The sequence below is a fragment of the Aspergillus japonicus genome (assembly GCF_003184785.1).
Source record: "Aspergillus japonicus CBS 114.51 unplaced genomic scaffold BO86scaffold_4, whole genome shotgun sequence".
Lineage (NCBI taxonomy): Eukaryota > Fungi > Ascomycota > Eurotiomycetes > Eurotiales > Aspergillaceae > Aspergillus > Aspergillus japonicus.
In genome coordinates, this window is record NW_020291641.1 from 506,167 (window position 1) to 522,648 (window position 16,482).

Sequence of the window (16,482 nt, forward strand, 5' to 3'; positions counted from 1 at the left end):
CAAAGAAAAGACAAAAGGAAAAGAGCCAGCAACCCACAAACTAGGCAAGCCTCCTCAGATCTGAAGCAAGTATGTTCAGTGGCTGTCTTTCGCAGAGCGAAGGACAGCATTTGAACTTCATATGCTCGAAGGCCAAAACTGCATCAGAGCAACCTAGAATTTGCAACGAGAGGCAGTAGAAGCCAAGATCATCATTGGGAATGTGTGTGAAAAGAACAGAAAAAAACCACAAAAAAAACCCACAAACTAGGCACGCCTCCTCAGATCAAGCAAAGGTGCACCTTTGCAAGTAGGTCAGTACTGTGTCAAAGCAGCCTAGATTCTGCAGTGAGAGACAGTAAAGCCAACATCATCATTGGGAATGGTCAAAAAAAAAGAGTGGAAAGGGCAGAGAAGATAGGGGAGGGCGGAAATGAATAGGAAGATCAGGCAGGCCTCCTCAGATCCAGCAAGGTTGGTGTTACCGTTGCAAGAAGGTCAATACTGCATCGAAGCAACCTGGAATTTGCAGCGAGGGGCAGTAAAGACCAACATCATCATTGGGACTGGTCAAGAAAAAGAGTGTGTGGGTTGAAAACGCTGAAGTTCAGCGCTTTCAGAAAAAGTTCCAAAGATTGAAAACATCTCGACTCTCTCCATCCACGCTCGAAGGGTGAGGACTTCACAGAAGGAAGAGATTAGAAAAGAAAGAGAACAAAAGATTGGAAAGACGAGTAGCGAGGATGTGAAGCTGGTCGTCTGGTTTTGCGGCAAAGACGTCGCCTGCTTCCAGAGCCTCACAACTCTGTGACCTCCGTCCGTCTAGGCTGGAAGGTAATCGACACTGGTGTTGGCCAGCGAGGGTACATAGCGCCAGCCCACCCGGAGCGGAGGTGCGGAGAGAAAGGAAAAGGGTGACAAAAGATTGGGAAAAGATGAGTAGCGAGGATATGAAGCTGGTCGCCTGGTTTTTCAACGAAGACGTCGCCTGCTCCCAGAGCCTCGAGACCCGGTGTACTCTGCGTCCGTCTAGGGTGGAAGGTAATCGACACTGGTGTTGGCCAGTGAGGGTACATAGCGCCAGCCCACCCGGACGCAGAGTTGAGAGATGACGAAGGAAAGAGGAGGGTAAGGAAGGAAGGGAAAGGTTGGAGAAGAGAAGAAGAGAGGAGAGAGAGGAAGGAAGAAAGGAGGGGGGAGGGTAGGGGGAGGGGGTATTTATGTTCATGGGAAGAGAAAGAAAGTGTGATCTGGGCGGCTGAAAACATCAGTGAATGATCAGGAACCAGCTCATATGAAACACTTGATATCAAAAAGAAGGGTCAAGCAGCTATCTGGTTGGCCGGTAAGCGAGTGGCTGCCTGGAGCTTTGAGAGTGAATATAACACCCTTTACAAGAATGATAAGGAGCCAAAGTGATCCGGTGGCCTGATTGGCTGTGTTAAAATTTGATATCAAAAAGAAGAGTGATCCTACGTCGAACGAAGGTCTGGCTGGCTGATAAGCGAGTGGCTGCCTGGAGCAGAATTCGATATCACACATTTCACGGAATCAGGTGGAAGGATCCAAGAACAAACATGACATACATGACCGGTGGTAGGGGGCCTGGGGATGTACGTCGGTTGTTAGCAGTAGGATATGGAAAGAGGCAGGCCTCGAGCGATGCAGAAACGAGTCCACGTATACGAAAGAAGTTCTATGCTGCGAGAAGGAACGTAGTATCTGTAGTGTAGTGTCTAGGCGAGGCGCCTGCTCCTGCTTCGCCATAAGGTGTTCAAGATGATGATTATGGTATGGCTATACAGTCGAGAGCAAGTTCAAATAACGTGCCAAATGTTGTGCTACACCTCTCCGGCCTACGGCCAGATTTGTCTACGCTACGAAGCAGTTCCCTAGAACCTGGACACGATGCCCATATACAGGAAGACAAAGATCTCATCTCTTTCTCTCATTGTCGCTTCGAGCACCGCAAGCAGTGTTGACCTCTTCTAAAGGCGATCTTGTCAGGGAAGGAACCCGAGCAACGCGCATCCACCGCCCAGGAAACGAGATACACGCGCCCTGGCAGCACTCTCTCGAGAACTCTCCATCTACTCCAATGCTAGCTTTGACAAATTTGGCACCTGCAGGTTGTTAAACATTCCTGGCTTGAACTTGCATCGAGATAGCTAACAGTTCCCAAACCAACTCGCGATATACAGATCGCAAATCTGCCGAAATGAACGAGCCACGCCGACAAACCACCACAAACCGAGCGACCGAAGGAAACAGTCTTGTCACATCGGAGAGACAAAGTTGAGCAGGTGGACAAAGCATTATCAGGAGATTACCGTTCCTACATATTGGTATCTCTCGTGATGTCGAAATCGCAGATCCACCGAACCAACGAATCACGCCCCTAATCCACCACTACCCAAGCGACCTCGTTCCAATCGCAGAAGATAACCTCGTCAAGCAGAGATCTCAGTCACGACTAGACAAAGTAAGCAAGTCTGGAAGGCTATACATTGCTGCAATCTGGTTCCGTTGCTGATCTGTCTATCTATATACCAGAACGAACCTCGAGATAAAGTTATGGCATCAGGGACCAGCCCCCGATCCGACCCGCCGGACAGGGCAGGCTCACCCGCCAGCCGGCTTGGCTTGCATCAGCATCCTTCATCCCCGATTCCCCCGACCGTCCATTGCGAATCACATGCACAGACGCCCGAACCTTGATAATACAGTGCAGTACAATTCATCCTCATAGTTTTATGCAGACAACAAACACACGAGTAAGAGACAGGTTCAATCTGACGAACGCGACCGAACGAACTTCAGCCCACGCAGACAATGTCGAGAATCCACCGTCCGATCGGAAAACACCACACCAACCCTCTACAATTGGCTACTAGTAAGTAGTATTCCCAGAGGAAGCGAGGCGAAGTCAACCCAGCCACGAAGAGAACCAAAGCAGTCGAAGCGATCAACCCATACTCCATCCCCAAACCGCCAACTCCCCATCTGTTCTCAAAGAGCAAGCCCACGAGCCAACACCTGACTTGGACAAAAAACTCTGGTGCCTGAACAAGCACCAGAAGAAGAGTGCATCACAGATAAAAATAGAACAGATACACCCCGATGCACGAGCCAGACAGCAAATCAGATGCTTTTTCCCCGCGGGCGCCCCCTCGGCGGTGCTACACTACAGTAAGCACCCAGTAACCAAGTAACCCAGTAAGTGATAGTGATTAGATCTAAACCCGAGCTCCAACCCGGTTTGCCGGCCTAGAATCCTCGGCGATAAAGGCGTGCACACCACACAATATGAAAATTGAACCCTACGCTAACTACACAAGTAGAAAACTCCGCTCAAGTGGAGGTACAGTACGTTGGAATCAGACCACTCTCCAGACAGAAAAAGTGGGGATCGGCACTGCAGCACTGCAGCAAAAGAGGCAGTGTTCGGAGATACTTGGTTGGGATACTTTTTCGCACTGCTTGGGAAGTGACAGTGACAGGGATTCTCTGCCGCTACACCGAGTTGCAATGCAGTTTGGCAAATGCGTTGGCCTTCTTCCAATCCCTTTCAAAGAATTCTGGGCATCCATAAGTATGACACAATCACTCCCCCTCCCAGTTCTGCTGGAAATCTCAATCTCAAGGGTAGACCAAGAAATCAGATCAACCACGGCAACTATCACCGTCCCGATAGTTCCGACAACCTATCCCACACAAAAAGGCGGCACACCCACCAGAGCACAGGGAGAGGGTCTCGGCAAATTCCAAACAAACCATCGAAAAAAAACACAGAAGATCAAAAAGAAAAGCAGAAAGAAAAGCCACAGAAACCTAGCTAGACTACCCATAATAGCAAGGAATTATCCCCGAAAGGATCTTAGTCGAACCCTGCAGTAGGAGATTTAGGCTGTCATATTTCTCTGCCGTTTCTTTGCATTCTGCTCGAGGCTTGGAGCTGAATACTTAACCACCGGCTGTCCCCGCCTCGGAGCTAAGAGGACGGACCGACTGACTCGCTGGGACGGATTGCTGGACAGATATCTATTGCAAGCACTGAGACTTCAATAACAATAAAGTCATGTCCCAATGATCGGATTCGCGACCCAGAGAAATTGATTCGATCTCGTGAGCCATCACCTGGATTTCATGAACTTACTGGACTCCCAAATATGAAAGCCGTGTCCGTGTTCTTGTACCTGCTATGCCTGGTATCTCCGCCCGTCGCGGCTGACTCGGATTCGAACACCAACTGTGAGTTTTGCGCCGGTCATCACTCTATACTCTATCCTCTAGCCTCTATTCTATATCATCATCGTACTATACATACTCTCCATCGAGGTCAAGTGCTCACGGGTAATAAAAAAGGTACCTCCAGCACAACGATAACTTCGCAAGCCGATGCCGATAACCGTCTTTCCTCCTGCTCCACCATCCACGGCACCTTGACCATCTCCCCGTCCGTCACCGGCACCATCACCCTCAAACAACTTGAGACGCTCAACGCAGGTCTCACCATCCAAAATGCCTCCGCGCTGACGGCTTTCTCCGCGGCGAACCTCGAAACCGTCAACGGACAGTTTTCCATCAAGAATAATGCTCAATTGAGCACCCTGACGCTGTCAAATCTGCAAAAGGTCAGCGGAGAGCTGGATGTCGAGGATAATTCCCAGCTCAGAGATTTGGTGTTGGATGATTTGCAGTATGTGAACGGAGCGTTGCTCCTGAGTGGGAAATTCAATCGGTAGGTATTTCCCTCTTTTGTTTCCCTGGTTCGCATCGCGTTCGGGATGGGTTGGACCATATTTGTGAGCGAAGCGAGACTGACTCTCATAATGCAAAAGAATATCATTTAGCGACCTCAAGCATGTCAATGGCAAGACGAGTATCCGGTCGCACGGTGGATCATTTCGCTGCTCGAGTTTGAACTCCCTCCGAAATGAGGATGATGACGACGATGACGATGACGACAGCAACAATAACAGCAACAGTAATGGCGTGTTCAGGGGGTCTTATAGCTGCTCCGACGGCTCCAGCAGCGGGCTTAGTTCGGGAGCCAAAGCGGGAATTGCGATCGGCGTGATCGTGCTCGTGCTGCTGATTTTCCTCCTCGTATGGGTATTAATGCGTCGAGACCGATCAAGACGCAAACGGCGGAACGCGGCCCAAGACGAGGACAAGTCTGAATACACAGCTGTTGGAGTAGGGTTGTCGCATGACCGCAAGATCTCAAATATGGAAGAGAAACTGAAACCTCGAGTGTCGGAACCGCGTGAGCCCGATCAGATGATCAACCTGAACAGTATCCCACGGAAGCCACTCTCGCCGCCTCCACCATCGTTGTCGAACGACACACATCGCACAATATCAACAATCTCGCCATCTTCTCCCCCAGTACCGGCTGCTTTGATTCCCGGCACAGAAAGCTCATCCAGCTCTGTCCCGACATCTGATGACCAAAACGCGTTATTCCTGCATACCATCCCCCGGCGGAGGCCATCTGAAACGGACGTCCCATTATTGGATAGTGGAAACGTGCATGAAGTACCGGCCAGTCCGGTCGGGCATAGAGGATTGTATGAGCTCGACGCTGGGCCCGTGCGAGGGACGCACCAGCAACCAATCAACCACGAGTAATTGGCGAATTGTAGCGTACGACGGCGCGTCACGAAGCATGATTGACGAGACTTCCGGAAACTGTGGGTTAGCACGGCCCAACAAATATACCCTGAGATAGCGGAACATAACAAAACAACAGTCCATCATCTAACTGTACAATTAGATTGCAATTGAGAGATCGTAGCCAGACCGACTTGGGGTGCCCAAAATGTACCCAATCATGATAGTATACATCATGCATTAAACGCTTAGAACCAGATTCATCCATTATGATTAGAACGACGGCCCCATTGTGGAACCCGGATTCGCTCGCACTGCCTGCAGTGTCTCGCCCGAGGCCAACGGCCCACACCATCCGTACGCGTCGCACCGGCATTGTTCGTATCGCGGACAACTAATTATCAAGTTAGTCCTCTGCGCCGCTGCAATCAGACCCCTATCACGCCCGCGCGACCGTCACTCACTATATCTCATCCATGCCGAAGATGATATGCCAAATCTTCTCATATACCCATCCCACGCCAAAGCTGTCCGTCAATTCCGTCTCGTCGGCCCACCGCAACATGCGCTCGTAGTCCGACCGGGGTCTTTCAAGGATCCGCTGGCGGCTGACAGCGAATTGGCCACAGCAAACATTGCCAATGTGTTCCGGAACCTTCTTCGCAGGGACATTAAGCAGCGTCTGGTAAACCTGAGGAAAAAATGCGCGAATGTCATCGTTCTCGATATCGATTTGCGTGGGGCTCCACGGGTGGACGCTCGTCGGGCAGCCGGGGTCGTGCTCGCAGCGCAGATTAACATAACCTTGCGCGTCGACAGCCTCCAAGCGGAGGTTTCGCAGTGCCGGCCCGGTGTGGGGGCCGAAAAGGTCATTGTGCCATTGATCGTAGTTAGAGTGAATGAAGATCGTGTATTTCGGTAATTGGTTGTAGAACTCGACGATGAAGGAGAGGTAGGCGGTAGCCTCGCGACCGCGGATGGTGTAAGGAACTAGGAGATTCGGGGCGGGTTCGACGTCGGTGCTGTAGATGAATGGGATTGTTCCGCTGCGGAAGGATTGCCAACGTCAGCCAAATAAACACAAAGCATAATGAGGGTTCGTGTTCCCGGGGGTGGCGCGCCATACTGGTCGTTGCAGTAATCCAACAGCCAAGTCAGATCCTCCGCCCGCGTCGCGGCCAATACTAGACCAATCTCGCTAGTCGCATTGTCGTACGTCTTTGTGATGTCCGATAATTGCTCGTGGATCGGGTTGAAGTATTCTTCTACTGTGGTTGTTGATTTGCGTGCGGTCAACCTGGTGTCCCGGAGAGAGATGCCGGGGCGGAGGTAGGTCCGAACGATGACATACCTGGTTGGGGGTCGTAGGAATCACCGCCGCAGATGAGCCATGAGAGAACGGAGGTGACCAGCAGCGCCAAAATTCCGAGGGCGGCGGTGCGGCGGGCAGGCCAGCGAAATAGCCGCCTCTTCGACATTGAGGAAGGGGGAGAGGAGAGGGGGAGGGGATTCACCTCTCGCGAGGTTTGAAGGCAACCGCAAGGACGGACAGGGATTCACGAGACAGAGAGATAGGAGGAGAGAAGGGGAGGAGAGGAGGAAAGGGGAGCGGGAAGAAGAGGGGAGAGAGGAGGAGAAGAAGGGAAAGGAAAGAACAGCCGACAAACAGATGAATTGCCTTGTCTTGTTCAGCACAATCGAGTTCTAACTAAACTAATTGTTAAGGTAATGAAGTCGATGGCAGCGGGCATTTTGCAAGCCCACAGGACAAATCAAGACGAATAATAATGAGAGGAGTGGGAGAGGCTCAGGCCGGACCTGGAAGTGCAGCAGTGCTAAGCAGTGCTAAACTCATAAAGGGCACAAGCAGCACTCCAAGCACCCTCAAATCAGTCCCAAACCAGTACGCCATGGCCCATTTCCACGTAAGGGGCATGGGACACTAAACTGAAACTGGTCAAAATCAGTCAGTCCCGGGCCACTCAATCGCCAGGATCTGGATTCCGGTGGAACTCGCCAAGGTCTCGCCCCATGGCTGGCCACTTCGGCACTATTCCGGCTTGGACCATAGCTGTACGTACGAGTAGAAGTAAGTTAGCCCTCCTTATCTGCATGCGATTGTGTTCCACGCCAGGCTGGAGGTCCAGCCTCCGCGAACGGGCGCATTATGGGTGATAGCCCACCGGAGAGAGAGTCCACTGCTATTTTGGTCCCCCTCGAATGACTTCAACACAAGCTTGCACAGGTATCGTCGGTCGGTTGTCTTCCAATTCTGCCCGCCAAGAATCCCACTCGTCATGAGTGTACGTCACCCTGCGAAACCACCAAAATGAATAATTGACGGGTCAATTGGCGACCACCCTGTTTGTATAGCAATGCATGCCACATCTCGCATAGATTTGTCGGTATTCAGCACGGCGCACAGCATGATCGGCAGCATGCAGGTGATAATTCCCGCCGTCAAATCCCGCCGATGTATCCGTACACGACACTATGTTTATCGGTCATCTCGTGCAAACCGTCCTCACATGCTGCTTTCGTCCACCGCCAGAGTCAAACATTCCGCGCCGCCCTGTTGTTGACCGCGTACACGCGTCTTCCAGCAGCAGCGACACGTCTCTGCTCCAGAAGTGACGACTTTCGTTCAAGTAAGCTTCTTGGGGACGTCATTGTGAACTTGTAGAGGTGTACGGAGTAACCCCGAGGCCTCTAGTCCGAGCCTACTTGGGAGGCTGACAGGTTATCGGTGGGGCAGATTAACTTGTCTGAGAAGGGAAGGCCTAGCGGAAAGGAATGGTCCCTGCTTGCATTCCTGACTATCACAGGCTCACTCACCCAAAAGTCCATCATGGCTAAACTCATGAAATGGGCCATGAAGCCGTTTCGGAGGGCTCCTTGCCCTCCCATGCATTTCCCAACCAGCGGCTTCGACATTCTCCCTCCATCGGAAGTGCTCGAGGAGGAACGATTCGAGCATTTTAGATGTGGAGTATACTATCCTGCTAATATTGGCGATGTGCTGAATGCCAAGTATCAGGTAATCGAGAAACTGGGTTTTGAGACTACTTCAGCGGTATGGCTCGCTCGTGATCTGGACAAAGTTCGGGTGGTTCTGCCTATGCGAACTATACGCTGACCCACCCACCCACCCAACCAGAGGCCATCAATATGTGTCACTCAAGATCTACACACGTGACGAAGATAATCAGCAAGAATTCCAGATCTACAAGCGACTGAATCGGGGCAGTTCATGGCACCCTGGTCATGCTCACGTACGAAAATCACTGGATATCTTCACAGCTCCCCGTTCGGGCGGTGACCATCCATGTCTCGTTTAGAAGCCGATGTGGGAAAGTTTCCGAGATTTACTTTATCGCAACCCCACCCATCGATTCAGTGAGGATCTACTCAAAGCTGGCCTTTTGCAGATTCTTCAGGCACTTGACTACCTGCATACCGATTGCAAGCTTGTCCACACTGGTAAGTCATCTCCATACGGTCTTGTCAAAAACATTGCCCTTATTTAGATGCCGACAGACATAAAAAGCGACAACATTCTCCAAGAGATAGAGGACAAAGTCTATTCTGGAAAGCTTTGCCCAGGCTGAGTTGACGAACCCCTCACCTCGCAAGTTCGTCAACGGCTTACCGGTCTACGCTTCCCGACGTTTCGACTTGCCAAAGGTGTTCGGACGGGCAGTGCTGAGTGATTTCGGCTCAGCCGTACGAGGAGATGAGAAGCGAAATCACGATGCGCAGCCTAATGTTTATAGATCGCCGGAGGTGATGCTCAAGACTGATTGGAGTTATCCGGTTGATATATGGAACGTTGGGGCTATGGTATGCTCCACTTCCTCCATTGTATGTCACTCACTCAACAGTGGGACATAACAGGTGTGGGATCTATTTGAGGGGAGACATCTTTTCCACGGGGATGACCCTGACGGCAAGGGATACTCGACGCGGGCGCATCTGGCAGAGGTCATGGGTCTTCTGGGGCCGTCCCCTTTAGACATGCTCAAACGTGGGAAACGAAGCCATGAATTCTTTACTGACGATGGTAAGCATTATCTCTCCCTTCATCCATCCTGCAAAGTTTTTTGACGATCGTCAACGCAGGCAATTGGAAGCAAGACATACCGATCCCAACAGGAGGCAGCTTGGAACAATCGGAAGAGTTCCTTGAGGGAAGAAATAAGGAGATGTTCTTGGTTTTCATGAGAGGGGTGCTCCAGTGGCGCCCAGAGGATAGGAAGACAGCAAAGGAACTACTCCAGGATCCGTGGCTGAATGATCAGGCAGAGTAGCTTGGGTGCACGATGGCTTTTCATCGTCCTGTAATTTTCTCCTCAATAAGAGTCGTCGCTCTGAAAGCACGTATTTCGCAATATAAGTATCTAAACCAGGAGCCTAATAAATCAGTATTAACCTTAGAAGAGGTGTCTGCAGCCGGTAGGTATTGTGCAAAAAGCCTGTACCTTAACAATAGTTTAAAACTATGGCTAAATAATTACTATTTAAAGCTTCAGCTACTAATATTATTAAGTATAATAGTATTATAAAATTATTTTTTTAAAGTCTTCTAGGGGTTCAGTAGGCCTAGCTGTTTATATAGTGAAAAATAAATACTACTAGGTTTTGTAGAAGAAATAATGAACCTTTATTATGATCGTTATTAGTATATCTCTTTTCATTAAGCCTATATATTCTCTACAACAAGTAAAAGTATGGCGTTATACTTAATCCTGCTGGGTCCAATGCCTAAAGCCACACAAGCACGGCTGTTTACTCTTCTTCGTAATAGATGGCCGAGCCCCAAGTTGCAGACTGCTTACAAGGGCCTGGTGATCAGCCTCGGCCAAAGCACGCAAAGCATATTCTTAATTATATGAACAAAACTATATAAGAAAACATCTTTGTATTCACGGCTGTGAAGCTCTTGCTGTTTAGCTACGGGCAAAAATACCATTCCCGCCCGACTTCTATCACTTGTCAACAACAATAATACCTAAGCCCACATATTCATGGACTTCACAGCTCAGACCTGAGAATGACAAGATGGGGGAGACAGGCAGCAACAATCCCTCTCCCCGCCGGCGCCCCTCCCTACACTCTTAAGCAACTGTAAGCCAACAGCCATAGCAAAGATCTTCATCATGGCTCTCTGAAATCTTGCTTCCAGCGGTTCTCAACCTAAACTTTCTTCAGCTCAACTCGAGTGCCATCCTGAGGCAGCGTCGCTATCACACGACCCCAATCATCAACAGTAGTCTGAACCGTAAAAGACGGCACATAGGTCAGGGACTGGGTGTTGGCACGGCAGACGGCTTCGCAGACGGTATCGCAGACGGTCTGGCAGGTGGTATCGCAGACGGTTTGGCAGGAGGCAGTGCAGGCAGTCTTGCAGGGTCTAGGTAGCTCGCCCGTTAGCCCCCACGTATACTTTAGTTCGTATGAATTTCGCTTCGTCATAAGCTTAATACTTACGGGTAGAAAATCCAGGCGGTTGTCCAGATCATCGACAAGAACGCTATCAACGGTACAGAAAAAATCAGGATCGGCCAGGTGTCGTTGTGAAACATGATGAATATAAGATTCTTGTAGGAATAAGGATTATAGAGACGGACAAAAAGTGTTGTTTGCTGATCGAATATATTGACAGGTCTTTGTAGTGCGTGGTGGTAAGGAGAGACGATAGTGTGTTGGAAAAGATCTTTTCCTGGATCAGATGCAGCTCCAGTCATTCCAGATGACGATAATCATGACGGGTGTAGACGGAAGATGATTCCACTGCTCTAGGTTGTCTTATGACTAACTGCCTCTTTGAGTCATTGGATTACACATCATTGACAGGACGATACATGCTCAGCGTGCCTTTGGCAAATCTGTTCTTGGGACTCCGATGGCGGGTGTACTAATACTTCCAGCTCAATGTTCTGACTATTGTATGTTAGCAAAAGACGGTCCTAGGTTCTGTCAACCAATCTGGCGTCTAGCCTGGAGATATGCAGTACATAAGAACAACTAATCCCAGGGCATGCTGTCAAGATCTGCTCTATGTGCTGTCATCATAGGAAGCGAAAGGGTCAGGTAGAATCCACTACTCAGCCTCCAGGAGAATTCAAACCGATACTTGTATCATGTTAAAACATCATCAAAACCTTCTTCCTCCAACCCCTCCAGAACTGTCATAAACCCGACAATGCACAACATAATGACACCAGACTTGGAGCCCTTCACGAACACTGGGATACAACTTCCAACCATCAAGAAAATCCTCGAACTGGCCATATTTGCGGGGAAGCAAGTGGGGACGCGACTGCTGTGTCTCCGCGGCCCGCACATCCCTTTCCCACCTGAAGTGGGGGTGGGGAAGGATGAGAAGTATCAAGCTGAACAACAAAAAATCCACTTACTGGCTAAAGGCCTGCATTGCTTCCCTCTACCTCCATCCCCCAGCCTGTACATAAAGGCAAGCAGCCCGCCACTCACAACCTCACATCCAAGCTCCTCGAAAACACCAACATGTCACCTGCAAGACAAGATTACGAGATCGCCGACGACGTCCCCGTACTGATCATCGGAGGCGGCCCATGCGGTCTACTCCAGGCATACTTACTTGCTCAGTTGGGAGGTGCGTTTTCTTTCTTTCCTTTATTGTTTTGCTAGCTGGTCAGTAGCATTAGAAATGAGGATATCTTACTAACACGTTATTTGCAAAGTTAAATCTCTGCTCTGCGAACGCTACCCAACACGACTCGACGCCCCGAAAGCCCACGCTCTGTCTCCAAGAACACTCGAGCTATGTCGTCAGTTCGGCCTTGACGTAAACGAGATCCGTTGTCTGGGCACCGACCGCCAAGATGCATTCTGGGTGAACTTCGTGACACATCTGAGTGGGCAGCAGGTGGGACGGCTGCCTTATGAGCGGATGGATCCGGGGGTTCTGGATGATACCCCTACGGTATGCTCGGCTTCAGCAAGCACAAGCTCGAGGAATCGAACAAGCTAATTGCTGAAGGCTAGATGATCCACAACATCCCGCAACCGGACTTTGAAGACTACGTGCGGAAGCAACTGGTGAAGAACCCCTTGGTAGAGATGCGCAAGAATCATTCATTCGTCATGCTTGAGGATGTAAGTTGCCTCTCTCCTCCTGGATTACGGTGAGAGCGTGAGTGGCGATACGCTGACATTGGCAAGTATGGCGATTATGTCATCGCAACGATCGAGGATCGTGCTACGCAGCGAGAATACCATGTCAAATGCAAGCACCTGGTCGCTTGTGATGGGGCCAAGAGCGCTGTCCGACGGTTTCTGGGGGTGGAGAGTCAGGGAGAGGACTCCTGTCTGTGAAACTCACCCCCTTGAGGGCTGAACACTGACGCATGACATCTAGACGAGACGATGATGACCATTCATATCAACGCTAATCTCTACCCTATCGTCAAAGACAGGGTGGGCATGCTGCACTGGGTGATGGACCCTGAGGTATCAGGCTTCATTATCGGGTATGACCTCGGAGGAAATCAGGTGCTGATTTGCAATTTTGATGTACGTCTTTGTTTACTCTTCACGCTCACGGCCAAGGGTGGCTTGACTGACGAACTAGTCCCAAAAACACCCAGTGGAATCCTGGAACGAGTCCCTCTGCCGCAAGACCGTCGACGCCGCCATAGGCACCCACATCCCCTACGACGTTCTGAGCTACCGACCCTGGATCCTCAGCCGGAAAGTGGCCAAGTCCTATCGCATAAACCGCGTACTCCTGTCAGTAAACTCCAGGGTTTCTCACCATTTCCAAAGCAAAAGCTGACCCCATGACAGAGCCGGCGACGCCGCCCACTCCTTCCCCCCAACCGGCGGCCTGGGCCTGAACAGCGGCCTGGGCGACGTCCACAACCTCGCCTTCAAACTCGCCGCCATTCACCACGGCCACGCCGGCCCTGCCCTCCTTGACACCTACGAATCCGAGCGCCGCCCCGTCGCGCTCGTCAACGCAGCCCAGAGCGTCAAAAACGGCCAACAGATCTTCCGTCTGCTGAAGACGCTGGGCGCAACCGACCCGGACGTGAACGTCGCGCGTGAGAACCTCTATTGCACCGTCGCCGACCCCGAACGTGCCTCGGCTGTGCACGAAGGCATCGAAGGCCAGCGCGAGCACTTCGATAACCTGGGTCTACACATTGGGTATGTGTACGGGGAGACCCGGGTTCCCGGCTGCGCTTCCGTCTACCAGGCAAAATGTGTATCGGGGGCGCGGATCCCCCACGCGTGGATTGAGCCTTCGAAGACCGTGACTGGTCAGCTGATGGGGCCGATTGATTCGTCGTATGTGGGGGAGTTGTCGGCGGAGGAGGTGGAGTGTAAGCGGTTTTCGGTATTGGATCTGTGCGCTTTCGATGCGCTCACCCTGTTTGTCGATATAGAGCACGCGGATCCGTGGAGAGACGTGATCGAGAAGGCTGCGGACATGCTTCCACCGGGTCTGAGGGTTGATTTAGTCGCGAGGGGCAAGGATTTCGATCTTCAGCCTGGTGAGGCGGGAGAGAAGTGGTTGGGGCTGATGAAGCTGGCGCAGGGCCGGGCGGTGTTGGTCCGTCCGGATCAGCATATTCTGACGGTGTTTGGGGCTTGTCCAGATGATCCGATGGAGGTAGTTGATATGCTGAGGGGGTATCTCGCTTGGTAGGTTTGATATAGAGCATTTGAGCTGAAAGATGCCGCTGCTAGACTAATTAGAACATAGACTCCCGTAACTACCTCATCATAAACTATCCTCTCCTTCAGACATCACTTCCTTATGCCTTTCTGCTGGGAAGTTGTCGAACTCGACTTGTATCCCTACAACACTAGAGATGGCTTCTACTTACCTGAAATTAATGACAGGAAATGAGACTGGCGGTAATGACAGGACGAAACGGGCGGGTGGAGAGTCAACGGGGTTAAGTTTAGCTCCGGCTTCCTCCACCCATAAAACCCCCGGCCGGATCCAGCCTGGGTTAGACTTGATCCTTCTTCTGAACTTCTTATCTTTCAACTACTAACCAACCTAGTAACCTTAAATCAGCCATTGCATTGTTGCATTTTACCCACTCCCTCCTACCATCGCCGCTTCGGTTTCCACACCACAAAGGATACGTACTTCATACCTTCCCAACCGGATGGGGTCGGAATCGGAAATGCATCTGGTGAAGGAAGAGCGCACCCGCGCTGCTATCTCGATTGTTACGGCCAGTTCCGAGGTGGACCCTGAAGATGACTGGGCTGGCATGGGAGATCGCAAAGAACGACGGCGACGACAGAACCGTCTGAACCAGCGGGCCTACAGTAAACTGCGCTCACCTATTACAATCACTTTCATATGTACTGACACCACCTTCCCAAGGAAAACGCAAACAAGCCACACGGCAAACACAGACTCAGCCACCGAGTCAAGTAATACGAACGGTCAAGACGGAGGAACCCACGAGCAGCAGCGACGAACAGATGCTCATGATCCTTTCCCCATCGACCTCCTCTCCCAACTCGACCACGAGTCCCTCTACATCACCTTCCACATCTACATCTTCATCCACATCCACATCCTTCTCCTTCTCAACACGACCACTGCCCGAATCACACACGCGCACGCGCATGCGCACCAGCACGAGCCCGCGCCCCGACCGCAAACCCTGCACCGACCCGACCACGCAACGAAACCTCCAAGCCCTGCTCACCGACTTCACCCGCGTCGCCTACGCCTCCTACATCCACGGCTCCCCGACCCTCGACCACCTGCTGACGCTCAGCCGCATGAACGTCTACCGCGCCTTCGCTACTAACATGGCTACGCTGGGCATGGGCACCGGCGCCGAGTGGATGCACGACGACGCCCTCTCGCCCTTCACGACCCTCCAGCCGCACGGCGCCCGCGACCCGACCGCGCTGCCGCTGCACCTGCGCCCCACGAAACTCCAGCAGACCGTCCCGCACCACCCGTGGCTGGACTTCTTCCCCCTGCCGCGGCTGCGCGACAACCTCGTCGCCATGGCCGACCGCTTCGACGACGAGGAGCTGTGCCTGGACATCATGGGGTTCTGGGACTCGCCCACGCAGACGTACAGTCTGCTCGTGTGGGGGGAGCCGTCCGACCCCGGGAACTGGGAGATCACCGAGGACTTTCTGCGGAAGTGGCCGTGGGTGGTGCGCGGGTGCGCGGAGTTGTTGGCCAGTACGAACCGGTGGCGGGCGCGGAGAGGCGAGAAGTTGCTGTTGCGGTATTTGTGATTTTTTTCTAGCCTACCTCCGGCTGGGGGGGGGGGGGGGAGATTGTAGATATCCAATGTATGTACTGTACAGCGTAGGATCCTTCTTTGCGATGTGGTATTGGGTGTTATCCATCTGTCCTGCAACCTGCGTCATTCTCCGCAAACCACACCACCAATGCTCCAAGCTAGATCATTCCATGTACACGTTCTAGGCTCCAGGCTCTGGTATAACAAGGTCAAATATAGCATGACGCACCACCCTCCCACTACGTGCAAAGAAGCCCACCGGCCCCCCGGCCCATCAGAAATTCCGGAAACCGGTCTGCACCTTAAGTCGTGATGTAACCAATCAGAAGCGCAAGGGTCCGTTCTGCAGGCTCCACGCTTGGCGTTTCAATGCATTTGTCATCCACCTGCTGGAATTCGAGTATTGGCTAGTATTGACAGCACTGTGACGGGGCGGTAATTTACTATTCCTGATTGTTGTAGTAGAGATGGTTGGGTGGCTAACTTGGTCTAGTTTTCTTGCGAGCATCTATTCCCTGAACCTAGGCGTGATTCGTATGCGAGGTCTGCTGCTGAGTTTGTTGCTTCATAGAGGTTGGTTGGTTTTGTACATGGAAAGTTGGTGAGGTGG

The 16,482-nt window shown here is 51.6% G+C and overlaps 6 protein-coding genes across 6 annotated transcripts; 4 read left to right on the forward strand and 2 right to left on the reverse strand.

Annotated features, from left to right (window-relative positions):
• The first annotated feature begins 4,012 nt into the window (after positions 1-4,012).
• BO86DRAFT_138957 (putative GPI-anchored cell wall protein Pst1) lies at positions 4,013-5,809 on the forward strand. Its single transcript, XM_025666174.1, has 2 exons — positions 4,013-4,720; positions 4,821-5,809. Exons 1-2 carry the CDS (start codon positions 4,149-4,151, stop codon positions 5,611-5,613), a joined length of 1,365 nt encoding a protein of 454 aa, XP_025531964.1. The 5' UTR covers positions 4,013-4,148; the 3' UTR covers positions 5,614-5,809.
• On the reverse strand, positions 5,741-7,190 carry BO86DRAFT_139000 (DUF3431 domain-containing protein). Its single transcript, XM_025666175.1, has 4 exons — positions 6,947-7,190; positions 6,722-6,860; positions 6,060-6,641; positions 5,741-5,989 (listed from the first exon to the last, which is right to left on the reverse strand). Exons 1-4 carry the CDS (start codon positions 7,071-7,073, stop codon positions 5,869-5,871), a joined length of 969 nt encoding a protein of 322 aa, XP_025531965.1. The 5' UTR covers positions 7,074-7,190; the 3' UTR covers positions 5,741-5,868.
• A 1,253-nt stretch (positions 7,191-8,443) lies between these two features.
• Positions 8,444-9,902, forward strand: BO86DRAFT_415577 (CMGC protein kinase; the record flags this gene model as incomplete). Its single annotated transcript, XM_025674916.1, has 7 exons — positions 8,444-8,681; positions 8,755-8,922; positions 8,959-9,075; positions 9,133-9,173; positions 9,205-9,435; positions 9,490-9,655; positions 9,715-9,902. The coding sequence occupies 7 exons, from the start codon at positions 8,444-8,446 to the stop codon at positions 9,900-9,902; spliced, it is 1,149 nt and encodes a 382-aa protein (XP_025531966.1).
• Positions 9,903-10,630: 728 nt separating this feature from the next.
• On the reverse strand, positions 10,631-11,399 carry BO86DRAFT_385637 (uncharacterized protein). The gene is made up of 2 exons (XM_025671151.1): positions 11,083-11,399; positions 10,631-11,005 (listed from the first exon to the last, which is right to left on the reverse strand). The coding sequence occupies exons 1-2, from the start codon at positions 11,175-11,177 to the stop codon at positions 10,789-10,791; spliced, it is 312 nt and encodes a 103-aa protein (XP_025531967.1). The 5' UTR covers positions 11,178-11,399; the 3' UTR covers positions 10,631-10,788.
• A 721-nt stretch (positions 11,400-12,120) lies between these two features.
• BO86DRAFT_445261 (3-propionate hydroxylase) lies at positions 12,121-14,287 on the forward strand (the record flags this gene model as incomplete). The annotated part of the gene is made up of 7 exons (XM_025676436.1): positions 12,121-12,229; positions 12,318-12,559; positions 12,622-12,732; positions 12,799-12,943; positions 12,995-13,149; positions 13,208-13,365; positions 13,423-14,287. The coding sequence occupies 7 exons, from the start codon at positions 12,121-12,123 to the stop codon at positions 14,285-14,287; spliced, it is 1,785 nt and encodes a 594-aa protein (XP_025531968.1).
• Positions 14,288-14,628: 341 nt separating this feature from the next.
• Positions 14,629-15,871, forward strand: BO86DRAFT_385639 (DUF3425 domain-containing protein). Its single transcript, XM_025671152.1, has 2 exons — positions 14,629-14,925; positions 14,984-15,871. Exons 1-2 carry the CDS (start codon positions 14,778-14,780, stop codon positions 15,862-15,864), a joined length of 1,029 nt encoding a protein of 342 aa, XP_025531969.1. The 5' UTR covers positions 14,629-14,777; the 3' UTR covers positions 15,865-15,871.
• Positions 15,872-16,482: the final 611 nt, after the last annotated feature.

Excerpts from the sequence above, each read along its gene's own strand:
- BO86DRAFT_138957 (XM_025666174.1), top strand. The coding sequence starts at position 4,149 with ATGAAAGCCGTGTCCGTGTTCTTGTACCTGCTATGCCTGGTATCTCCG. Across the intron at positions 4,721-4,820 it reads CTGAGTGGGAAATTCAATCG|AATATCATTTAGCGACCTCA; the intron begins GTAGGTATTTCC and ends ATAATGCAAAAG.
- BO86DRAFT_139000 (XM_025666175.1), bottom strand. The coding sequence starts at position 7,073 with ATGTCGAAGAGGCGGCTATTTCGCTGGCCTGCCCGCCGCACCGCCGCC. Across the intron at positions 6,861-6,946 it reads TTCCTACGACCCCCAACCAG|AAGAATACTTCAACCCGATC; the intron begins GTATGTCATCGT and ends CAACCACAGTAG. Across the intron at positions 6,642-6,721 it reads TTGGATTACTGCAACGACCA|CGGAACAATCCCATTCATCT; the intron begins GTATGGCGCGCC and ends ATCCTTCCGCAG.
- BO86DRAFT_385637 (XM_025671151.1), bottom strand. The coding sequence starts at position 11,177 with ATGTTTCACAACGACACCTGGCCGATCCTGATTTTTTCTGTACCGTTG. Across the intron at positions 11,006-11,082 it reads ACCGCCTGGATTTTCTACCC|ACCCTGCAAGACTGCCTGCA; the intron begins GTAAGTATTAAG and ends CGAGCTACCTAG.
- BO86DRAFT_385639 (XM_025671152.1), top strand. The coding sequence starts at position 14,778 with ATGCATCTGGTGAAGGAAGAGCGCACCCGCGCTGCTATCTCGATTGTT. Across the intron at positions 14,926-14,983 it reads TCTGAACCAGCGGGCCTACA|GAAAACGCAAACAAGCCACA; the intron begins GTAAACTGCGCT and ends CACCTTCCCAAG.